The sequence below is a fragment of the Trachypithecus francoisi genome, unplaced genomic scaffold, assembly GCF_009764315.1.
Source record: "Trachypithecus francoisi isolate TF-2019V2 unplaced genomic scaffold, Tfra_2.0 Lachesis_group9, whole genome shotgun sequence".
Taxonomy (NCBI): Eukaryota; Metazoa; Chordata; class Mammalia; order Primates; family Cercopithecidae; genus Trachypithecus; species Trachypithecus francoisi.
This window is the reverse complement of record NW_022681474.1, coordinates 3,725,699-3,752,020: the sequence shown is the minus strand read 5'-3', so window position 1 is coordinate 3,752,020 and position 26,322 is coordinate 3,725,699. Positions and strand designations below refer to the sequence as shown.

The 26,322-nt window shown below is 43.2% G+C and overlaps 1 protein-coding gene across 1 annotated transcript in view; it reads right to left on the bottom strand.

The window, feature by feature from the left end:
- The window catches only part of BEND7 (BEN domain containing 7), an 85,661-nt gene that overhangs the window by 20,548 nt on the left and 38,791 nt on the right, over window positions 1-26,322 (bottom strand). Inside the window, 1 exon segment of the mRNA XM_033208593.1 lies at window positions 17,492-17,717. Within this exon segment, the coding sequence (XP_033064484.1) occupies window positions 17,492-17,717 (226 nt within the window).

Genomic DNA, 26,322 nt, shown 5'->3' with positions numbered 1-26,322 from the left:
GTTACTTTCAACCTCACAAAACAGAAGCATGGTGGCCAGCTGGGGAGAGGAAGAGGACAAAGGCTGGTGGATTACCTGTCCCCAGGAGGCCAGGTGAGTGCGCGGCAGGGGAGCTGTGCCTGGATGGATATACACATACTTTGAACTCTGAGATTTGATGACTGTGGCTTAAATTTTATCTGGATCTAATAGAGTACATCTTTTCTCCAATAATATTTAGCACATCATTTTCCATTTTCAAGGAGAAAGTGGAAACATAAAATTGTAGTCTTGATATCCATTGTATTAAAATAACAGTAACTGTGGCATGTAAAACACTATGAGAGGTGGGGAAAGAGCTAGAATCAAGGATGGCTATTCAGGTAGGGCCTGATGGTCCTCCACATCTTGGTGGAATTGTTCTAGTCTCGGAATGGGTTCTCAGCAATCTGATTTTAGCAGACCACCCAGAAAATTCAGATCTAAACCTAAACCTACACGTAATACTTGGTTGATACATCAACTAGAACGACAATTAAGTGATCTGCAGTGCAGGGGTGAGGGATTCTCATTCTATATCTGGAACATGGGAGGTCACAACCCAGTACTTTACTTGTTGGGGTCAAGGGGCTAGAAACGGGTGACCAACCAAACAGAAGATTGACTGGTGCACGCGGAGAAAGATCAGGATGTTCACAGGAAACTGCCCACTTCTCGCCCCTGCCGCCCAAATGGACAGGACTGCTTTGTCCCAGTGCCCTCTAAGCCACAGCTTGGCTGCAGGATGATGCACCCTTGACCTAACGGGAGCCAAGCCACAGATATGTCAAGTGATGAGCTGGGCCCTCTCTGTCCTCCTCCTGAGAATGGCAGGCAATGAGGGAACGAGGGGTTCAACAGGAGCCGGTGATGTCAAAATGTCACAATGTGAGTAGCATGATGTGCCTACTGTGTGCAAACCAGAACTGTGAGGAGCCAGCAAGCAAAAGGAGGAGGTCAGCCAGCAGGGAGGGGAGGATGAAGCAGATGTGCAAAGAGAAGCGGCGACCGGAGACACAGAGACAATGCTCGTGGAGAGGGATGCAGAGTCCAGGCCTTACAGCAGCCCTGTTCCTGGCCACTTCTACCGGCAGCCCCACGAGACATCTTTTCCTTAAGGGAACCGAGTGACATTCCACTCTAGAAACCAAAGAGCATTCTAGATGACAGCATTTTATACAGGTTGGAGTAAAGCCTGGCTCTCTCTCTCTTTTTCTTTTTTTTTTTTTGAGACGGAGTCTGGCTCTGTTGCCCAGGCTGGAGTGCGGTGGCCGGATCTCAGCTCACTGCAAGCTCCGCCTCCCGGGTTCACGCCATTCTCCTGCCTCAGCCTCCCGAGTAGCTGGGACTACAGGCACCCGCCACCTCGCCCGGCTAGTTTTTTGTATTCTTTAGTAGAGACGGGGTTTCACCGTGTTAGCCAGGATGGTCTCGATCTCCTGACCTCGTGATCCGCCCGTCTCGGCCTCCCAAAGTGCTGGGATTACAGGCTTGAGCCACCGCGCCCGGCCTCCTGGCTCTTTTTTTTAAAGACGGGGATCTCGTGTTGCCCAGGCTGGCCTTGGACTCCTGGCCTCAAGCAATTCTTCTGCCTCAGCCTCCTGAGTAGCTGGGATGCTCAGCAAGCCTGACTCTTCATGCGCCCTCAATGGCATATGATCCCCGTGTTTGGATGTCCCTCAGCCTCAGCACACTGAGTGGGCAACACCGGCCTCTGTGCACCCACAAATCTTAGAGGCACATCACGGGACACACAGTCACAAGTGATCTCTTGAGATGTGATCTATTTCCGCATATGGTTTTTCTCACATTTTTGTTGATTCTTATTAGGTGCAACTATGGTGAAGATGATGTTCTCTGATCCTGTATACAAACTTGGCAGGGGCAGGGGGGAGCTTACAAATCTGGGACTTAAACCTCATTGTGACCTTATTACAAAAATAAAATGCATTAATTCAAGACATATTTATCCACCACACATAATGTGCCAGGACTATGCTAGGTGTTACTGAACAAATGGTCTCTTGTCCCCAAAAAGCCTGCAGTGAAGTGGAGGATAAAGGCAGTAAGAAGTCAAGGACTGCCCAGAGCACACCTGCGATGACACAAGCCCAGCACCAGGTACACACCAAGGTGCACCTCACCCATTATTGGGTGGGAGTGGGCAGCGGGGAAAGCTTTCAGATAAAGTGATGGCTGAGCTGAAACCAAAGAAAAAAGTGGAGGTGAGCTGAAGAAAGGAGAAAGAAGGTAGAGAATGCTCCAGCCACAAGGAAGGGCGTGTGCATTCCAAAGGCACAGCCTGCGACTGTTCTGAGGCAGGTGCGGGAGAGGCAGTCGCACATGAAGCTCAGGTTTCTACACTCACAGAGCAAGGGCACGGAGGTCTCGGTCCTGTGTGAGGGGGGAGCTGGAGCGAAAGCCGCAGGTGAGGCTGTGAAGGGCAAGGGTCTGCTCCCCAGTGCAGGGAGGCAACGAGCAAGCCCTGCCCAGACTTTGAGGGAGAAAAAGAAAGTTTCTTAGAAAATTCTAAATGCGGCCGGGCATGGTGGCTCTCTCCTGTAATCCCAGCACTTAGGGAGGCCGAGGTGGGCAGATCACTCTAAGTTAGGAGTTGGAGACCAGCCTGGCCAACATGGCCAAACCCCATCTCTACTAAAAATACAAAAATTAGCTGGGCGTGGTGGTGCACACCTGTAATCCCAGCTACTCGGGAGGCTGGGGCAGGAAAATCGCTTGAACCTGGGAGGCAGAGATTGCAGTGAGCCAAGATCGTGCCACTGCACTCTGGCCTGGGAGACAGAGCAAGACTCCATCTAAAAAAAAAAAAAAAAAAAAAATTAAATGCTTGGCCTGCACCTCACAGAGGTTTGGAATCCGAGGTTGTACCAATGCATACAACTGTAAGTGAGCAGCAGCATTGCTGTTGACACTCCTAGGCTCCAGAGCGGGGGAAATGCAGAATGAGTTTGAGAGGATGCCTTAAAACCTGGGCCACAACAGATTCTCACAGAAAAAAGAAAAGAAAAACAGGCCTGCTAGAGATGAGCTCATATTTAAAATAATGAAATACATACAGTGACCCAGCAAATATCAGAGGCCGCGGACTCAGGAGCTGCAGGGTGAGACGCCCCTTGCGGATGGCAATGGACGGCAAAGTGTGCTTAAAATGAACAAGGAAAAATTCAGTGCACCAGGAAAGTAACAGGCTGATTTCAAAAAGAACCAAATAGAACTTACAGAAATTAAACATACTGTATCTTGTATTAGTCTGTTCTCATGCTGCTAATAAAGACATACCTGAGACTGGGTAATTTATAAAGGAAACAGGTTTATTGGATTCACAGTTTCACATGGCTGGGGAGAGAGAAGAGAGAGAATGGAAGGGAGAGGAACATCTTGATTCTTAAAATAGAGAGGGGATACGACGTAAATTATTGATAATAGCTGTTTTAAATCTTAGGGGAAGGCAGAGAAAACAAATTCTTGGCAAATGTCTTTACCACATTCAAGATGAAGAGGAACACTATTATTTCAACATTTTAACCTAAAGACTACTGCTAATGGGGACAAATCAGAAAATTTCTCCTAGGGCTATGCCACAGAAATGTCAGTGCTGACTAGATTTCAATTATACTCCTTACACACACACTCTTTTGGGATAAGCACCAAAAGCTATCTTTAAAAGGGAGCTGGGAGAAGACTCAGTAATTTGCCTTTGGGGAATAACAGAGAAGACAGCAGTACATCTCATCCTTCAGGTCTCAACTGAGACGTGACCTTCCCCGATAAGGCCTGCCTGAGTTCGTTAACCAGTGATTCTTAAAAATAACAATGTCCAGTGTTCATCAAGACTGTAAGCTCAAAGCAAGGGCAGAGATCACATCTTCCGTTCACTGCTGGCACATAATAGGCAGGTATGAATGTATGGTTGGTGAAAGAATAAATCTGAGAAAGTTTTTTCTCTGGTCTGTTACTTCACTTGAAGGAACTGAAGGAAGCACTTCTTCAGTAAATAGCCAGAGGTCTCATACTGAGCCCTGAAGTTCATTTTGGATTCAGTTTGACAATCAGAATTTAGCACAGTTCATCAACTAATGCACCTAAAAATGATGCCTTCAAATTAAGGAAATAAAGTATTGCAGACAAAGTATTTACAGATGAAACGAGAATATCCTACTGAGTTACAGACGTGAGACCTTAGCAGGAGCTGGCATGTGGGGCAGTCAGACGTACAGACACAAAAGTCAAGGACTGCAAAAGCTGGCCGTGAGGACTGTCTCATCTTAGTGCTGACCGCTACTGTATGGGGCTGTTATTTTCAGTTGGTTGATGTAACGAAAAGGGCCCTAGATATCCGTAAAATTGATTCCCAGCCATATTTATCTGGTTCTTCAGGTTTACTTCTGAGAATTTGGACTATCAGCTCTGAACCACAGAATCTCTGACCCGGAGGCTTTTATTGTTATTTTAACTGGAGACTTTAAAAGTTAGTGAAGCCACACTTTTTTTCTGGAGAAAGTGATGGTTCAAGAGCTTGAATGACAGTCAGGAGTGAACCTACATCCCACAATGCTCCCTTCATTATCCTCACACTGGTGGGACTCTGAGGCTTGAAGAGTCTTGTTGAATCCCAGTGATGCTCACTGATTTGAGGCCAGAGCACGCTCTCTCTCTTTCTCTCTGTGTGTGGTGGTGGGGGTGGCGGGACAGAGCACGCTCTCTCTCTTTCTCTCTGTGTGTGGTGGTGGGGGTGGCGGGACAGAGCACGCTCTCTCTCTTTCTCTCTGTGTGTGTGTGTGGTGGGGGTGGCGGGACAGACAACAATATCCCTTGTCCTCCTTCATTCAGTTTTGGACTATGACATTTCTGTCCAAAAGGAAGTGCCAAAAAGTGCTGATAGTCGTTTCTCAAATTAAACAAGGTTAATTTTAATTTCTATCAATTTAAGGAAGCACCCATTTATAATACAACTGTTGGGAAACAAGAAGAATTTTCCTTTGGTGAGTTATGCCATGCCTTTGTTTAACATGGCTGGTGTATTTCAATGGTTACGTCATATTTACTAAGGATTAAGATCTGGGTAATAACAAGCTTTAGTGTAATGATGTTTGTTTAATCCATTTTTTTTATTAGCAAAGAAAAATGTTTCAAAATTATGGATTTAATAGGCTGGGCGCAGTGGCTCATGCCTGTAATCCCACCACTTTGGGAGGCCGAGGCGGGCGGATCACCTGAGGTCAGGAGTACAAGACCAGCCTGGTCAACATGCTGAAACCCTGTCTCTATTAGAAATTCAAACTTAGCTGGGCATGGTGGCACACACCTGTAGTCCCAGCTACTCGGGAGGCTGAGACATGAGAATTGCTTGAGCCTGGAAGGCGGAGGTTGCAGTGAGCCAAGATCACACCACTGCACTCCAGCCTGGTTGACAGGTGAGAAACTGTCTCAAAAAAAAATAATAATAATAATTAGGGATTTATAGAAATTCTACTTGGAAGGTGCATTATATTTCATATAACTCGTTTATTTATTTTATAGGATAGAATGCCGAGGCTCAAGCAACACAAAATTTAAGACTGGGAATCACCAGCTCAGAGGCCTTAGGCAAGTGGCATAAAACACATGTGTTCCCTCCACACATTACTGGGCTTGACCATTCTTTAGACAAATGAATGAGGAAAAAGTCATGAGTTTTTCTGTTTCTAAAGTGAAGGTTTCTCAGTATATGAACTTTGAAAGTCATCCCACGAGGTGCTGAGTTTACCCCCTCGCCAGGAGGTCTGGAATGAATGCCTCCAGTGTCAGGGTAAATTATAACATGGGCGGGAGGCTCAGGTCAGACCCCAACCCAGAGGTGACTGAAGCTGGGAGAAGGAAGGGTGAGGGGCTGGGAAGGCGGGCGCATGGCGGGGGTCTCACCCATCAGTGGAGGTCTATGCACTGTCCCACCGTGGACACTGGGCGAAGACGCTGGGGCGTTACGACAGGGCCTGTGCCTCAGAGGTAGAATTTAATTTCCTGTTCTTTTTTACACGGTGGCAACTCCCTTCTCATTGGGGATCAGCTGTAGGAAAATTGGGGGTTTACATTCTGAGGCTGACAGGAGTTCTCAGACTTTTATCTGATCTTCACTCTTTCGGGCACCAAGTTGCTAGGACAAAGGCTAAAATATACCTGGAGGGGAAGTATACGGATGCGTCAAGGAGTCTTCAGGTAGGAAAACTAGGAAATGGCACATTTAGCCTAACTATGGATTCCGTTACTAGGTTTATTTAAACCAAAATCCCACAATAAAATGATTACACTTCATCTTTTGAGGATGATTCCTCTGTGGTTGAATGAAAGCACGACATCCTACACTTTCCATGTGGCATACTGTGCAGGTTTCTCTTCGATGTTTAACAATGATCAATGCTTTCACAGCCCCCATTAAATACAAACTTAGCTTTTTTATTTTAGATTACCTTGATGTTTTTGATCGACAAGATTACACTATCCTTAATTGCTATCCGCCATTTGATCTGTCTGTGGCTGCTGTTTCTTCTAATCTTCAAACTTACATTCCACCTCCTTGAATTTCAGCTGCCCTTTTCCAACTTGTCATGGAGAAGTTGTGTAGTTATCTTGTTATTCATGCCCTGTACGCATCCAATGTGGGAGTACTGTTTTGATTTTTAAGAAACCACCTTTTTCAGAGAAGATAAATGGAGTGTTTTGATGTATTCCTTCCCCCTTTCCTTCCTTCCTATATTTATTGATCATTAGTTATGTGAGTGGTGCTGTTTCACGGGACAAGGAATATACAAAGCAAACATAAAACATGATCTCTGCCCACAGGAACGTATAGTCTTATTGGGAAGACAAGATGCCCTAATATAAACAGCATGACCGTACATCCCGATCTGCTCAGGGAAGTTCAAGTTTAAAGCGCCTGTTTTCCCAGTGAGATAATTAACAGCACCATACCGACTCTCAAGAGTGTCCCAGTGTGCACAGTAAATGACATGCTCATCCTCCATCGAAGTCATCAACAGCAAGGCAGAGAGTTAAGATGCCCTGCTAAGCCGTCTAAGGCAGTAAGGGCTACTGGTACTCAGAGAAAGGGGCAATCAGTACAGGTTAGGGCATCTGAAAAAGTCTCATGGTACAGGGGATGAGACTTGGGGTAAACCAGGAAGAATGAGTCAGGCTTGTCTATAAAGAGAGGGCAGAGAAGGGCACTGTGGCCCTGTGAACAGCATAACAGAGTCCACAATGAATGAGTGGTGCTTGAGGAACAGTGTCGGTCCTGGGCTGGCTCACCTGGGAGGAAGCACCGGGAAATATGTTCACAAGGAGAGAGAAATTCAAGTTACAGAGTGCTTGGAAAAGGCCAGAGTTCGGATTGAATAGGCCAAGGGGAACAAAGTAGGAAAACAACGTCCTGAGATTTGGTTTTATGGGTGTTACTAGGCTGTTAGGATACAGTAGTATGAACTGGAAGGAGAAAGGAGGGTTAGGGAGGACATTTCAAGAGTGTTTTTGCAGAATTTCAAGGACAGAGTGATGCACAGTTGGACCAGGATGCTGTCAAAGAAGCCAAAGGGCGCGGGATGAGAGAGGAGGGACAAAGGAGTTGATAAGGCCAGGTAGTTAAGCAGGGTGAGTTGCAAAGAAAAAAAGGCATTCAAGGTGTTTCTGAGTTTTCAAACTTGGAAAGTTAGTTGATGCCTCTGCTAAAGATAATGTAGTCGCAAGCGGGTATCAGTGTTAGGTGGCCCATGCCACCACCAAGGTGACTGCTGTGTGGGTAAGCAGGGCTACCGCTGACTCTTCAGAAAGAGGCCAGCACAGCCCCCTTGCCCTGCAGGAAACTTGAATGTCCTATATATCTCTTGGTCTCCTCTGTCCTGCCTTCATTTCGAATTGGGATTTGCCCCCAGGTAGTTGTACCTGGCTAAGTGGATTCAAAATGGTATGTGCAGTGATAAAGAGGTGTTGGGAGGAAGGTGGTTAAAATAACGAAGATTGGATTTACTCTGTGATCCAAGGGGCAGGGCTGATAGGAGGATACTAGGGTTGAGTATAAAAGGGTTTCTGAGGAATACTATCAGCTGACCATGGAGAGGTGTCAAAATCTAACCAACAGTAGGATGCAAGAAACATGACTTGGAAATACAGCCCATACAGCAGAAGACTTGACTGGAGGGAGCAGTCAGAGGGAAGACCTGATTAATTCCACAAAGGAGCACCTCTCTCTCTGCTAAGCGTTTTTTACAGACAGGTATAGCCGTGCTTTGCTCTTATACAAAAATGTCTGACAGGCAGCCAAAATCGATTACAGCTTTCCGTTAATTTTAAATGAAGGTTATGGAATTATTATTATTATTATTTTTGAGATGGATTCTCGCTCTGTCACCAGGCTGGAGGGCAGTGGCATGATCTTGGCTCACTGCAACCTCCACCTCCTGGCTTCAAGTGATTCTCCTGCCTCAGCCTCCCGAGCAGCTGGGACTACAGGCACGTGCCACTATGCCCAGCTAATTTTTCTATTTTTAGTAGAGACGGGGTTTCACCATGTTGGCCAGGATGGTCTCAATCTCTCGACCTCAAGATCTGCCCACCTCAGCCTCCCAAAGTGTTGGGATTATAGGCGTGAGCCACCGTGCCTGGCCAAAAGTTATGAATTTTTAAGGGGTTTTCTTATTGGAAGCTTGCATACACTCTTAGTTTTTTTGTGAGTATTCCATGATCATTTGCAATGCACTTTTAGGGCAGAAATACTAGCAAATACCAATTCCTGAGTCTTTCAGATTTTTGATGCACACTTTGTAGGAGATAGTCAATACTTGTCATGGAACTGAATTGAAACATTTGCTAGATTACTGGCACCAATTGTAGGTCCAGAAGAAAAGCTACCAGGAATGCGATCTGACTGATTCTGAACTTACTAAGCAATTCTGTTTCCCCACAAGAGGAGAGAAAATAGGAGGATGTGGCATTACCTTAGGATGCTGGTGAGCATCTTCGACGAGTCAAACAATTCAGGGAGTTAAATAAAGAAGAGATGGGCTACGCAGAAAACATTGCTTTCTATTTTCAGGGCCACAGCTGGCCCATACGGAGGCATTGTTCAGATTAGAAAAGTGTCTTTCCGCAAGACACTGTACTTTCAGCTGCAGGAAAACTGTCACAATAAATATACAAATTGAAAGTGTCCACAACGGCAACGGTGCCCACAATGTTGTGCAATGCACGTTCTACTGCAGTGGCCCTGTTTATGCTCCAGAAACATATCTCTTTTGACAGGAGGCTGTTTTTGTCAATCCTAGTGGTGGTGGTAAAATGCAGGTTTCGTAAGAATTCAGTAACTGGGAGTTGGAGTTGAATCCTTGCAAGGGAATCCACAACTGGTTCCTGCCCATTATCTGACAGGCTGAAGAAAGATCAATAAGAGCCACACCCTTCTTAACAAGTTTCTCCACATTTCCATTTGCTCGTTATGTAGTAAACATATGAATTCACAGTTCTGAGGAGATGAGATCCCTTTTTTGAGCTTATGGAAGGCCGGTGTTGAAGCAGTGGTGAAGCATAGCCTCACTGTGGCCCCAACCGCAGGGATCCGAATTCATCAGGTCTGGGATGGGGCCGAGGTAGCTTTCAGAAGCAACTTTAAGCAGCACAGCTCTGGCTGAAAATGCTTGGAGGTAAACTATATCTGAGTCCATTTCACTGGCATTATATTCATGAAGTCAAACATATTAAGGTAAACAGGTTGCTGAGGACTTAAGATCCACCAGTGAGCATGAGCCTTAAACAATTTTGGAGGCAAAAGGCTTTCACCCAACGTTTTATTGAATTTAAGCTTCACTAAACATGTTCTGTAGTTAACCTCTTCCATTCTCTCTGCGTTTGATATACTTCTCTTCATTCAAGGCCTAGTTCAGACGTCATCTATTCTTTCAGGTCTTCCCCTAGTGAGATTTACACCTCTGTGCTTCCTCCTCCCCCCATCAGGTAATAGACATGTGTCATTTATTTTATTCTGTCTTGGAGCATGGCTCTGTTAGGGGTCATTGCTGACATGTCTTACTAGACTGCACATTCCTTAACATCAGGGCCATGCCTTAGTCAGTCACTGGCTTGGTACAATAAATATGTTGTTAGCAGCAATTTCACACCTGCTGATGATTTCTAGGTTTATGATATCAATGAAAATATTGCAAAGATTCTGGTGTTCTCATGACTTAATCCAGTATCTGAAAAGCAGTAAAGATCACGTCTTCTGTAACACACTGTTTGGGGAAATGTCAGCTGAACAAGTGTTTCAAATATGCAATCAAGGAGACTTTGGCCAAGAGCTTGCCAAGAAGAGATTCTCCATTTTCTTCAAGACTGTCATGACAAAGTCGTATGGAAAATCAAATGGCACTAGTTTAGTGATCCATAAGTAAGATCTATGCTGGAGTCTGGAAGTGCCTTCTTCCACCTTGGTGAAGTGGGCGGCTATTCCGTCTAGTCCTGGTGAGGCACTGTAGCCATGTCTGAAACCTGGACCCTTGTGTCACATAACACAGGGGACTCGGGGCCAATATCCATCATCACTGTTAGACTCGGGGTCGATACCCGTCATCGCCGTTGGACTCGGGGTCGTAGACTCGGGGTCGATACCCGTCATCGCCGTTGGACTCGGGGTCGATACCCGTCATCGCCGTTGGACTCGGGGTCGATACCCGTCATCGCCGTTGGACTCGGGGTCGATACCGTCATCGCCGTTGGACTCGGGGTCGATACCCGTCATCGCCGTTGGACTCGGGGTCGATACCCGTCATCGCCGTTGGACTCGGGGTCGATACCCGTCATCGCCGTTGGACTCGGGGTCGATACCCGTCATCGCCGTTGGACTCGGGGTCGATACCCGTCATCGCCGTTGGACTCGGGGTCGATACCCGTCATCGCCGTTGGACTCGGGGTCGATACCCGTCATCGCCGTTGGGCTGGGGCCGATACCCGTCATCGCCGTTGGGCTGGGGCCGATACCCGTCATCGCCGTTGGGCTGGGGCCGATACCCGTCATCGCCGTTGGGCTGGGGCCGATACCCGTCATCGTTGTTGGGCTCAGGTCGATACCTGTCATCACTGTTAGACTCCGGTCGATACCTGTCATCACTGATGGACTCGGGAGCTCTGACTGTAGGGGCTGCTGCTCCCAGGGGCATCTGAAAGCAATCGGAATCCCCTGTGGCTGTGTGTTCAAAATGCAGATTTCTGGGACTACCCTAAACCTACTGAATCTATCTCTGAGCATGGGACCCAGAAGTCTGAATTTCAAACCAACACCCCAGGAAATTCTGATGCACACTAAAATATGAGAACCACCGTGGAAGAGGCTGGAAGTAGAGGGCTACACACAGAGAACAGCCAAGATTCCACGTGACCTCTTTGTCACTGGGCCTTCATAAAACATGGGAAAATACAAACTACAACAACAACTAGGTGAGAGTTACAAACACAGCCGCGAGGCAAGCAATATTTCTGATGTAATTATACTGATGTTATGTATCATGTAATGATATCCTGTTTTAAGCAGATCAGATATGTGAAAATATGAACAGGTAAATTAACAGGTGATTAGTCATCTTCCCAAAGATTCTTTCAGCATTCATCACGTTGGTTCTGACTGCCAAACATTTAAACTAGAATTTGATTTACATACAACTTTGGAACACAAGCTATATCAAATGTTTACTCCCAAACTCTTTCCTTGTGGTTCTATGTACTGAAGAGTCTCAGAACTATCTCTTTCTTGACGGAAGGGATCAAACTTCTTTTTTCCTCCCAAGCACAATGGAGCTGATTCTCACTATCTTCAAGAAAAGACCTGCCCTGACACTAGTAAAAAAACTGATGTATAGCTATATTTTAAAAAGAAAATCACTTTGAATATGCCTTGCATAAACAACTGACTGGTCATCTGAAATCATTTATATGTCCTAGTGGAATTTATAAAGAATCCAAAATGCTAGAGTTTAAGATAGAAATTAAAAACTGAGAAATCTTTCTTTCCTTTCATATACTCCTTTTAGAAAGACTAAAGTGTTTAGCGTGCTGCAAAATGGCATGGGAGTCAGACAGACCTCGGGTGAAGTCCTGATTCCACTGCTTACTAGCTGTTTAAATTAAATGGGGTTACTTAATTTCCCATGGCCTCGGTGTCCTCTCCTATAAATGGAAATAAAATAATCAACATTGGAGGGGTACTCAAATCCAAGCTAATGTTTTAACCTTGTTCTTATAAGGAGTTCTGAGAACATAGATAAGTTACTATCAAGAAATAAATAAATCGGATGCAAATTCCACCCCAACCATATTAATTTAAATCTACGTGAGATCAAATAGAAAACAGCTATTCACTTTTTTTGATTAAATCCTAATGGAAACAGAGATACTGTAAAATGACAAATATGGATCCTACAGGTATCTAGAGTCACAAGAATAAAACAAGAGGTTTTGGTGGTCATTTCTGCAGAGCCTGTGAAAGTGTGACAGAAAAAGTGGCCAGGCACCCAATCTAATCTTGTAAGAAGCACAGTTTTTTTTTTGGAGGGCTACCAAGGAGTGCTCCCTCCCAGAGAAGTTCTGATACCTGTGGCTGTCCAGACAGACAATCAAGGCTGGCCTCTCAGGAGAGCGGCAGTTTGTGCTGCGTGGAGCGAACTAAGAACCCCTGACAAGGTCTTCACTTGACATGCATACGTAATTTCCACTGAATGCAAGAAGATTCAAGACTCCAGGACAGTTTAATAGTAATAAAACTTTCTCAACTCATCACTATGAAGTTGAATTAAAAATCCTACAATGGGGGCTCTGAAAATTGCTTCATTGCAACTGTGTTTTCTGAAGAGCATTCAGGGATTCAAAGATTCTATCATATTTAGACAACTGTAACCACGTTAATCTGCATGGTCTACGGAGTATATCACAGCAAGAACTAGATGTGGACCAATTCTAGCCTCAGCAGGTAAAGAAAACATACCTGGGTACTAACCTCCACTCTGGCTATAAAATCAATTCTGAATCAAATTCAAGATACTAAGCTTTATCCCCAGCACTAAAACCTAAGACTCTACTTAGTAGGATCATAAGTTGTTTCTTCTTAGTTAAATTCAAAATGCTCAGGTGAATGTTTCTAATTAAAAAGCCTTTCATCAGCAATACCTTGAGTCATACTTATCAATACATTTTAAATAAATTATCATTAAGTGTTAGTCACCATAATACAGATGAGATTATGTAAAAACTATGATCTCTACAAAAGAGGCTTATATTTTATTTTTAAGATACTGTCATGTGGACTATTAATTACCGGTACAAAAAGCTTTGTTAATAATCCCCAAAACAAACTTTTTTTCAGTCCATTTCTGTTCCTACTTATAAGCATTTTATAGATTTTCATTCATCCTTTTTCCCATTATTGTTTTAACCAATCTAATAATCACTTTTGTTTGAAACAAAATTGAACTCCTACTGTTATTTTCATTTCTGAGATTTTGTAAAATTAACCAGTCTTCATATGTTCCTAGAAAATAGGACTTTTCAAATTAATACACTACTGGGACATTATCCCACAAGAGATCGAGTAAGAAAGACTGTATATTTAATATTTACAAAATCGTTTCCAAGGGGTGGTAGAGAGTAATAATAGCAAGGATAGCCTTGGCACTATTATGCCTAAAGAAACCATTTGATCACTTCCTCATAGTACTCAGATTCAAAAGACTCAGGTTAGGGAATTTTTTTTTGCTATTGGTAGAAATTTTTTTAAAAAAGAAAAGACCGTCAATTAATAGCTACTTCTGAAAATCACTTTGTATTGTAATATGTGGGTTAACCCACTTTTAACTAAGGAAAATATAGTAAAGAAAAAATGTATGGCCGGGCGCGGTGGCTCAAGCCTGTAATCCTAGCACTTTGGGAGGCCAAGACGGGCGGATCACGAGGTCAGGAGATCAAGACCATCCTGGCTAACACGGTGAAACCCCGTCTCTGCTAAAAAATACAAAAAACTAGCCGGGCGAGGTGGCGGGCGCCTGTAGTCCCAGCTACTCGGGAGGCTGAGGCGGGAGAATGGCGTGAGCCCGGGAGGTGGAGCTTGCAGTGAGCTGAGATCCGGCCACTGCACTCCAGCCTGGGCGACAGAGCGAGACTCCGTCTCAAAAAAAAAAAAAAAGAAAAAGAAAAAAGAAAAAATGTATTAGGAAGTTAAGAGAGTTGTATTCAAATTTATATTCAATTTTGGTTGCTATGTTTTAGCTTTCACTGGCATTTTATTAACTGGTAGAAATTTACAACAATGTTTTAATGTCAGTCATTCCAGATTAGTTATTCAAGAAGATGTGAGGATGGATGTTTAGTACTAGACCCATTATGTCAATAAATTAACGTCAAAGTCAAGATGAAAAATAGAAACCTATGCCTCTTCACTCATCCCACGTGCATTTATGGAAATCCTGGTCTGTGTGAAGCTCTCAACAATGTGTGCAGGGTAGGGAAGACTTGCCTTCTACCTTCTAAGGGTTCAGTCAAGTCTATGAAATAAACCAATAGCAGGTAAGTTAACAGGAGAAAAGTACGCAGGAGCACCACAGGAAAGAAAGTGAGATCTAGAAGCATACATACCCTCTTTACAGGGAGAGGGGAGGGAGGATGGAACAGACAAATTAGGGGAGAGTAAATGGTTTGGGGGAATGATGAATGGGCCCTCAGAAGAACAGGTGACAGCCCGTGACAAAGTCTCTCTGGGTGTGGTGTCACCTCCAGTGTCCTCTCCTGTGATGGGCAGTTAATTCTCCCTGGTTCATGACACTTCCAGGGAGGGAGTTCACAATTGAGTTCCCTTTGGAGGATCAGTCTTTGGGCAGATAAGGGAGTTCAGAGAGAGCCCCTCCCTGCATCTGCTGTTCCCCAGGTGCCTACAATTTGAAATAATCTGCGTACCAAAGCAGCATTTCTTAAGGTAGCATCTCCTGAGCTCTTTCAAGGGCAACAGGTAATATAAACATATTTGAGACAAAGCGTGTCCTTAAGAGACTTACAAGAAATTATCAGACTAAGTCAGGTAGAAATGTTGACTAGCCAGAATGAATGGAATGTTTTTATAAAAGAGTCCAATCTGATACCACATTCACATTTGAATAAAAATGGTAAGAATGTATGCCATAATCTTGGAGGAGTGAGATTAGGGTGGCCTTTTTGTTTTCTATACATTTTAAATCATTTGTATTTTAAAATACATATTATTTTTGTAATCAGGAAAAAAATCAAAATCAAAATATGTCCATGAATAAACACTGCAAATAAATAAATATAAACTATTTGTTGATTTAGGTTGTTGGTGGCTTATGGGATTTCCATCTGTTTTAAAGTTACTGGGTTGTTATTACAGAATTTTAATAGATTTAATTCAGTAACAAAAGTGTATGGAAATTTTAAGCTCTTCAACCGGAATAATCTACTTTATTATATATTGGGAGCAAAGACCTCATTGCCATTTTTATAGAGTAGAGCAGTGAAGGAAATGAAGGTGTGTCCTCTATTTGTAATATACTTTTTCTTTTTTTTTGAGACCAAGTCTGGCTCTGTTGCCCAGGCTGGAGTGCATTGGTGCGATCTTGGCTTACTGCAACCTCCGCCTTCCAGGTTCAAGTGATTCTCCTGCCTCAGCTTCCCAAGTAGCTGGGACTACAGGTGTGCACCACCACGCCTGGCTAATTTTTCTGTATTCTTAGTAGAGACAGGGTTTCACCATGTTGGCCAGGCTAGTCTTGAACTCCTGACCTGCAGTGATCCACCCGCCTTGGCCTCCCAAAATGCAGGGATTACAGGTGTGAGCCACCACGTCCGGCCTGTTTTTTCAAACTCTTGCACGATGTCCAGTCTAGATGGAAAATGGCAGAAGAAACCCACATCGATCCACTTGTCACGATCTACTTCGTTACCATCTATTATTAGGATAACGCTTCTACTGTCATTAAAATGGACTATGGTCATTTATGGTTCCCTAATTTCCAAATGCTTTCATAATATTAATATGCTGCCCTGGGGAAAAGAAAGAAAATTGAAACAATTCCTGGCTGTATTTCAGAAAAGCATCAGCAGCCTCGACCTTCCTGTTTTGAGAAAGGTCCCTTCTTCACTTCAGGAAGTCCTACTCACATCACTGACCATTTTTCAAATTTTGTCCTGTTGTTTGTAGTGTCAGTTCAGGCTGAACCATTCTTTTTCAGAAATGGCACAGTCTGTGGTATCTCTGTAGCTTTTCGTATTTAATACAACTCAACTGTCACTTTAAGTGAAAAAATTCTGATGGAGCATGAGAAATTCTCTGTTAATGAAGGCTTATGTCCTTCTGGCCACGAACCAAGGGTGCCTGGTACTTGCTAGTTCCATTTAAATCCCGTATTATTTTATAAAGTTAATTGTGGATTTTCAAGCATCCTTCAAACACTATTGAATTCATTTACTCATTTTGCCAGATAATGGGGAACAGAAGGGGGCAGAGAAGGCCCCTCTGAGTCAGTCCCACTTCACAACTGAACAATGCAGGAACTGAGCTACGAAGCACAGCACCCCTATCGTTATTCCAGTTTTAAGCAAGGCCTGATTCAGAGTTTCATTTTCATGGAGTTGTGTTTAGATTTGAGACTTGGTTTATGTTCTTTTTGGTAAGAACTAAGTACTTCTATTTCCTAAAGTTACATTCATCCGATTGCTGAGTATGGACATTGTAAAGTTAAGAGAAGTAGGTTTAGGATTTGGCACACTGCATAGAAATGCAGAGGCGCTCCCACGTGCCCCTGCGTGGTCACCATAGTGCAGTGGAATACAGATGCATGCTCAAAGAAGGTAAGGGGGACAGACCCACGGTGGTCTCTGCATGGAGCTGGCATGACTCCATGGCACAAAACAAGAGGGAGAAGAGCGGGTCAAGTACATGTGGGGAAGCACAGGGTCTGATGTCACAGTAAGGTCACTTAGATTTAAAATGTCTTTAGAAGCAACAACCTGGTAAACAACTCTAAACTTTGGAGAGAACCATCTTACTTACTTTATTTATTTATTTTTAAAGCATCATAGCTTTATTCTCATAACTAAAAATTTAAATTGAAGTCATATTTTGAGGAAGCTCTTAGTTAGGAATTACAAATTACCTGCATTTTAAAAGTCAAGAAAAAACTTCTTTTTGGTTCTGCAGCAGATCACACTGGCTCTTAATTATTTTAACAAATGAACATTACCTTGAATAATGAATTCTAGTGGTATTTGGGGTGGTGAATTACAGAGCTCAACCCTGAAAGCCATGTGAATGGCTAAATTGCCAATGGCAAATGAAATTGGCCACTAGTAAGTTTACTACAATTTCAGCTGCATCGTTATGGAATGAAGGCAAAGCTCAACAAAGAACCCACAAAATGAAATGATGCAGACCAACCTTTTATTGCACCCACAATATTTTGGTCTAGTCCTTTCCGGTTGTCATTGAGTCCTCTTTTCCTCTTCCCATTGGGTAAGGAGTTAGCCAAAGTCTTGTCATCAAAAAACGCACACACCAGTTTTCTAAACAGAAGGCTTCCTGAGCGAGTGTAGTTTGACAATATAGAGTCCAGCTGAGATTTGGGCATAAACACATCAAAGCCTTCAGCAAGTTGTACTTCTGGCTACCAAAAGAACATAAATATTTCATTAAAAGCAAGATTTGAAGCATTTGACTTTGGGTACATGAGCAACAAAAAAACATCACTAGCTACTGAAATGTACATCTCCTACAAATGAAAACACTCTTGGCTTTCTTTGTGTGCCAGTATCTGCTATTTATAAAACCAAGGACTAGTTATAACTTACAAAACAAGATGCTCTAATTGCAATATTGAGCCTTGTCAAAAGCAATGGAAAGAAAATAGCCAAGAGAAGGCTGGATAACCACAAAATCCTATCATTCTAGAGCTAACAGGGAGTTGAGACTTCTGGATGAAATATCCTCATTTTATAAACAAAGGAACTAAAGCCCAAAGAGATCATAAAAAAAATGATTGAGAAATAATTCAAATGCGCTCAGTGCAGTACGGTTATAGATCACTTTCTCATACACTAAATAACTTAATTTCTTTCACCTACAGACACAAATACGAGGATACCCCAGAAGGCCCCTGGTTCCTTCTACTATGCCAGTGGCTTTTAGCTGCAGAGGTATTTTTTTCCCCCAGTGAAAACGTTTGTAAATTAATACATAAAATAAGTAAAAATGATGAGCAGGTTTCCCAGGCCGTTTAAATCCACTCCCCATCCCTAATTTTGGGAGGAAAATGTGAAACTATGTCCCCGACCACCCTTGGAAAACCAAGGTGCTAGCACACTGCTGCCCTGGCAGGGACTTCCTGACTGGGATAAGGAATCAGAAGACATCCAAGGTGCCTTTCAACTTGGACGCTACTGCACACGCTTGGCGCTCAGAACGCCTTCTCCAACAGCATGCCATGAGGTTTACAACTCGCCTTTGAATCGTTCAACCCCGTTCATACCTTTTCCTTTACAAAGCCTTCCAAATGAACTGATCTCCTAACTCCTTGCTGCCCATGGAGGTGGCTACAACTCTCTGTTCCTGCTGTTCATTTAGCAGACGTATGATTCTATTTCTTACACTGTAGTAGAATTATTAGTTTGCAGCCCTTCCTGATCCTGAAGCTCAGACTTTATATCTCTAGGATCTGGCATACAGCAGGCACTCAATAACTTCTTGTGGAATAGACGAAAGTTCATTAGTCATAACCTGCACTACTAAGTCGTTTAGTTTATTGTTGGTTATGACATGGTAGCTGTAAAATAATAACTTTAATATGAAGAAATGCAACTGGTAAACTGTTACTAGGAAAAAAGTCTGATGAAAACCTCACTGAATTAAGATGCTATCGAAGCTGATTCTTAGATCTTCTATTCATCACTTTGCAAAACTGGCCCTGCTTTACAGTTTCTAAATCACATCAGAAACGTGAGGATCCGGGATGAACTTCTCTACTGGATAGTAAGCATGGTTATTTTTGGTTTTGTCCTATCGCTTTTCAACATGCCACCCCACCTATGGTTAAAGTAAACAGGGCTCAGAGCATGGCTTAAATTCTTTGGATGACACAGGAAGGAGTTTGGGCCTGGTCCCTCCAAAAGAGAACTCTTAACTGGAATATCCAGAAAGTCATCTCACGGCTCTGCTTCACTTTGCCATTCCATGTTTGGTCTCTGAATGTGTGGTGAATATCACTATAAGAGCTATGCTGTCAGGCTTTCCCCCGACTTCTGCATTTTGCTGCTTGCTTGTTCCAGGTCTCCAGAGGAGGTGGTCTGAGCTGGAGGCTACATCCCTAGTTTCCAGAACAGAGGTGGTACATAACAGGCACTCAATAAGTCTTTGTTGAATGATTCAATGTAGATAATATTAGGATTGAGAGAATTTTACCATCATAATCTAAGATGAAGTTGTATTCATAACCAGAGTTTTATTTTGCATATCCTGTGCTGCATTTAGAATTTTTGTTCTAAACGAACTGATCTTGGATTTTTGCCAAGTGCTCCTGTATCATTTGAAAGCCATTAAAAAAAAATCCAAGTTTATCTTACAGAAGTGGCTACTCACAGCTATTTGAGGGTCTAGGGTGGTTCAGATGCTCTTAATGGCAAGACAGGAAGGGGAAGGACCGTAGTTACTCATGTAATCTCAGTTTGATTCTGATACCATTAAACAGGTACTTAAAATGCTGACCTCTGAGACATTCCCTTTGATTCATCCTGTGAATGTGGACCCCAGTTTGAGAAACACTGACCTGAATGAGCTACCAGGCGGAACTGGCCACTCCCTTCTTCACGCACTCATACTATTTTCTAAGAACTCAGTTTACAGCACTTTTCATGCAGCATTTGCTTAGCTGGGAGTTTGCATTTTTCATTGGGATGAGGACTCTTGTATCTGGAGTGTCAAGCACCCAAGAGTGTCCAATAGATATTTGTCAGAATAAACAAAACAGTATGTAAGAATTCATTTAAAATGACTGGTGTTGATTCAGATAGCTTTAATCCCTGTATGAAGAAAGGGGGTTTGAAACTTCGCCACAATGTGCTCAGCACACCTGTGTCTTCTAATCGTTCATGTGGTACCTTCAGGAGTTGGGTGACCTGGATAACACTGACCCAGCTGTTTCAATACCTACTCACTGAGCCCCCTCCATGTGTAGGAATCTGAAGGCTCGCTCTGCAGGCGAGACATATGCACAAATACCTATCCTATAAAGTCGAACGTGGTAAAACATGAGAGAGAACAGAGCAAGCGCTGTCTGAGACAGCATCAGGCAGGACTTGGCTGCTGGGGGTGCGGAAGGAAGGGGGCTCTTGGGGCTCTTGGGGCTCAGGAGGGTATAGGGCAGTGTTTTAAAAGGACCCTGAAGGTAGGATTCAGGAGACAGGTACAGTTGCTGTTTCTGGTACCTGCCACAACTCCTAACAACTAAGCATCTGGGGGTTTCTGCAGAGCTAAGAGACTTCCAATGCAGACGCTGTCACTGCTTCCCATTCCACTTTCTACTGCCAAATACTGTTATTTTGAACTGTTCTTTCCAGATCAAGGAACATGAACTCACCCCCTTGCAAGCACGTTACAAAGGAGGAAGTAGTCTGACTAGTGGAGGTGGTGGCGGCAGCGGCAGCCGGGGCACAGGGACTGGGCTCTGTCCTTCCTGTTCTTCTTGGCCTGTCTCCTATTCAGATTTCTGAGCCAGGAGTGAACGAGCACCAATGCTATCTACGTGTGCCAGGTGCCGCAACACAACAACGCCTTAAAAGAACAAAAGAGGGCAGCTTTGTTTTCTGAACCACGAAGAAAAGATGACGTTCACTAATCTCACATTTTCACTATGAAATCTTTTTATTTCCTCCATTTGATAAGTATAACCACAGTGGATTGCTATCATATAATGATCCACATCTTTGTACATATATCTAAAAACAAGATAAAGCTCTTTCTTTAATTGTATCATTGAATCTCTTAGTTTACTGGCTCTGGTTTAAATGAGATCTCTCTGCTTACTGATAGCTATGACAGAAACCAACACTCTTCCAAATGAATATCGTTTTGAAAACTAGACTTCTCTTGACAGAGTCACAATTTGATACTCAAGCCAAAAAAGAAAGCGAATATGTTAATTTACAGATTTTAGCGATTACTGAAGTAATACGATTTTTAAATGATGACGTCTAAACGAACAGTTCAAAATAACAATCTGAAGTTGGGGTAGGATTTATGACACTTAGAGTCATCATTTTAGGAGCTGGGAGTCTGAATTCCCACTATAAATGTGGATTTTCATCCATGTCCTGCCTATTTTAGGTACCTTGGCCACTTAGTACAACAACGTATCAAATGCTGACTTTTCCTTCTTCATCTCGCACTGGGTGAAGTTCTGGAGGCAAACACTGCATACACAGCCATCATCACTCTTGAAAATGCCCCAGAGCCAGGCCTGCAGACTTGCACGAATTTGTTTCTTTGCATTTCAGCTGTGGTCTCCCTTTGCTTAGACGTAGCTGGGGTTGAGATCTAGTTTGGCTGGATCTCCTAACTAGGTAAATGAAGATGCTCCTTCCCCACCCCTCTGCCCCGTGACACTCCCAAGTCCCCATGAGCACATCGTGGGACTCCCCTGTATCATCGAAAGAATACAAAGTAAGACAGTTTTTCGGAGATCATGCTAGTTAACCACCCAGGGAATATTTCTAACATAGGCTACTTTATCTAAGGTATGAGTAAGGTATTAATAAGTAAATTACAGTAAGACACATAAAAAGCTCCATGTGGTCACTGGTTAAAAGAAGCGCATAAATAATCATACTGGGCATTAACCCCATATGTTCAGTGGCAGATTAATAGGGTGCAGATTCTGTGTATTACATAGGATCACCTTTGCAGGCACGTGCACAGCGCCGTTTGGACGAGGTCATACGCTGGTGGGGATTTGGGGGGCTGGGCTGGCTGGTCAGTCTCAGGTTGGCTCAGGACCAAAAGGTGAAAGAAAACTAGACGAAGAGGCAGGATCCTGCTGAACAAGACTAACTGATTTGGGACTGAAAGGCTTGTGACAGGATTCATACGAGTGCTTAAAGGATGTGAATTGAGTCTATGTCCACACTACCGTATACAATGATCTTTTGTTCTTGTGTTTATTTTGTAGTATATTAGATGTATTTTGAAGAAAATGTGCTTCAGTTTAAGAAAAGAAATTTCACAACACAAACCTCCCCCATAATTGATTCAATTTTGCTCATAAATGTGATATGCTTCTGTCTGATAAAAACTACATGTTCCTGTAACTCAGGTCTGCCCCAGCTGGACATAGCAAGAATCACTGTTACCATTTATTTTCTATTTTTAAATTTTATTTTTATTTTTTAGAGACAGGATCTCAACCTGGTGCCCAAGGTGGGGTACCGTGGGGGGATCACAGCTCACTGCAGCCTCCAACTCCTGGGTTCAAATGATCCTCTCACCTCAACCTCCTGAGTAGCTTGGGCTACAAGTGTGTGGCCAGTTAATTTAAATAAATTTTTTTTTTTGTAGAGACAGAGTCTCACTATGTTGCCCAGGCTGGTCTTCAATTCCTGGTCTCCAGTGATCCTCCCTCCTCAGTCTCCTAAAGTGTTGAGATTACAGGCATGTGCTACCATGCCCAGCAAATTTTTAAAATGTATGTATTTACATATTTTGTAGTGAGGGGGGTCTCACTTTGCTGCTCAGGCTGGTCTCAAACTCTTGGCCTCAAGCAGTCCTCCTGCCTTGGCCTCCCAAAGGGATTACAGGCCGGAGCCAACATGCGCAGCCTGTCATTTATTAAATGCTATGCTAAGAACATAGCCCATGAAGAGGGTAGCCACAAGAGCATGTGGGACTGGTCGCTCACCAGCATGGCTGTTCCTGTTGAGCAGCTCAGAACAGAGGTGGCCTGGGGACGCAGCAGGCCTGAGCCGCAGTGTGAATGGGGCGGAAGCACGCGCGTGTCCTACGTCAAGGCTCATAGTGGAAGGTGGCTGCCCTCTTTCCATTAAGCAAAAAATGCTCAGCCAAAAGTCCTATCCAAAAGTAGGTGTAATTTACACGATAGCCTATAGTGAATGTTGAATAGGATAAAAATGACAAGAAGTCATCCAACAGCCAATTCTTTATAGACATTTTTAGTTGACAATATTTTGGTAGAACTAAGCATTTAATTTTAGAAGAGAATACCATTTGGCCCCTTGAAATCTTCTCCATGTACTTGCATAATGAGACATTCCGGTCTTTTACAGATGCTTTTAGCTTTTTCCTTCTTCAGGTAATAAATTAATGACTCTGAAGACTAGGGCTTGATTTATGCTAAAGATATTTGAGCCAAAATGTACAATATGTAAGAGTCTAACCACTGCAATTTAGCTTCTTCTCGCCTAAGGCCCTGAAATGGCTCCTCCAAGATATCCACTCTGAGAGACTATCCAGGTTCCCAGGTGACCTGACTGCCTGCGCCACAGCTGACGTCCTACGCTATTATAATTACTGTTTGTGAATTTTTCTTCATGTGTTCCTTCAAGGGCAGGGACTGTTTCACATACTTCAGTATTGCCTGGAAAACAGCGATATAATTAACATTTATTTGGTACTTACTATATTCCAGGCCCTAGGCTAACACATATCACACAGATTTTTTCAAATTTGATTTTCACCCTATGAAATGGCTACTATTATTATCCCCAATTTGCAGATGCAAAAACTACAGCTCAGAGAATTAAAGTAACTTGTTTAAGATTATCCAGCTAATACATGGTGAAGCGAAGATCTGAACTCCTGCAGCCTGCACTGGAACTTACACTCTCAGGCATACACGGCCTCAATTTCAATGTGTCAACGAGTAAATTTAAAAAATCATTTGCTTGGTTTTACTTTACTTGAGCCCAGTGGATCACTTTATCTACTGGGCCAAGAAGGTGTTAAGAAAACAGATTTCAAGGCCAGGCATGGTGGCTTACGCCTGTAATCCTAGCACTTTGGGAGGATGAGGCGGATGGATCACTTGAGACCAGGAGTTCGAGACCAGCCTGGCCAACCTGGCGAAACCCTGTCTCTACTTAAAACACAAAATCAGCTGGGCATGGTGGCATGCACCCGTAGTCCCAGCTACTCGGGAGGCTGAGGCAGGAGAATTGCCTGAACCCAGGAGGTGGAAGTTGCAGTGAGCCAAGATCACGCCACTGCACTCCAGCCTGGATGACAGAGCAAGACTCCGTCTCCATAAAAAAAAAGAGAAAGAAAGCAGATTTCCAATACAGATATTCTGACGAATATCCACAATTTATCTTCTGAAAACTTTTAAACTGGCATAATCTGGGATTACTGGAGACTATTTATTTATAGTAACTACAACAAATAGAAAACATTTCCTATTATTACAAATTATTTAAAAATATTGTTAAAAACTAGTCTGATTGTTTCACCAAAGCTGAAAAACAAGAAACGAAAAGCAACAACAACAAAACAAACTTAGGCCATGTATATCTGCTCTGAAAAACACAAATCAATATATGCAATCTTGAAAAACAGTGACCATAAGAAATTAACAACTGTCTTCTTTCAATATTGGTAGAGTATTGGGTTGTGAACTCATGAAGAAAGAATTAAATACTGTATTTTCTTTCTTTTTTTTTTGAGATGGAGTCTCGCTCTGTTGCCAGGCTGGAGTGCAGTGGCGTGATCTCGGCTCACGGTAATCTTCAACTCCCGGGTTCATGCGATTCTCCTGCCTCAGCCTCCCCAGTAGCTGGGATTACAGGCACGCACCACTGTGCCCAGCTAATTTTTAAATTTTTAGTGGAGACGGTTTCACCGTGTTGGCCAGCATGGTCTCAATCTCCTGACCTCCTGATCTGCCCGCCTTGGCCTCCCAAAGTGCTGGGATTATAGGCATGAGCCACCAAGCCTGGCCTAAATACTGTATTTAAATCTGAAATTTAGTTTTGGGTTTCTGCTTCTGCTTCTGTGTAATTGAGATTCGAATTTTATTTAATGTGCTGCTTTTAAAAGGGTCAAATAATCCTGCCCCAAAGAGAAGTATTTCAGGCTATTCCCTTTCTAAGAACACTATTTGTTCACATGTATTTGTTCACTGATAGACGAAGTTTTATTTTAAAATATTCATTTCCATAAAGATACTGAGGTAAGAATGCTAAGGTTAAAAAAAGAACTAATATTTATTGAGTGCTTAAAACGAGCCAGGCCTTGTTCTAAGTGCTCCACAGGGATGGCTTCATCTAATTCCTCCAATGGGCCAATTCCAGGAGGGAAGCACTTGCTATCCCCATTCTACAGAGAGAAATGGAGTGGGGAGGGGTCAGGTTTGCTTGCTCAGGGTCACACAGCTGAGAGTCTAACCCAGGCAGTCTGACCTCAGAGCCTGCTCCCTGACCCATGAAGTTCTCCCCAAGAAACTTCCAAGTAAACAGAATCAACAGCCACAGCTGAAACTTGCAGTTCTTTCATATGATAATCATCCCCTCAACGGTGACTCAGTGTTCCTCACGCACAGGCACTGGGCTAGAATGGGCACCCCCAAGTCCATTGCACAGCGGACAAGGGCAGATGACAGACCTGGGTTGGGGGACACACTCCACTTTTCTTGGCTGTGTGAACTTTTGCAAGCTGCCCATAGAAAGCGGATAAGAAGAATACCTCAAAGATGGCGCATGATGAATACTATTATTATTATTATTATTAATCATAGTTTCTGCTCTTGAGAAGCTGGGGTGGAAGGATGCATTGACATGTCAATAATTACCAAACAATATAGGAAGTTCTATCCAGGAGGATCGTTCAGATCACAGTAGAGCCCTGAAGGGGAGTGGGTGGGTACAGAGAGGAGGAACAGGAAAAAACAAGTAAACTGCAGTGAAATTGAGGAGGGGGCTCTCCTTAAAGCTAAGTCCTAGACACAATGTTTCCTAAGTTTTTTTGTATATTGTGTTGTATATTGTTTTGTATTTTGTATATTGTGCTTAACGCAAATGCAGATGCTTCCTCCTTCGCAGATTAAACAAATAACATTTATTGAGTACCTTTTATGTGCCAGGCACTGCTACAGGATTTTCCCATATACTGTATCTCATTTGATGCTCACAACACTCTGCCGTTTTGACATTTCCGTTGGTTCTGATTAGAACTTAGTGTTTTTCTGCACCTGAGTAGGGACTATTGTTATCAGTTTG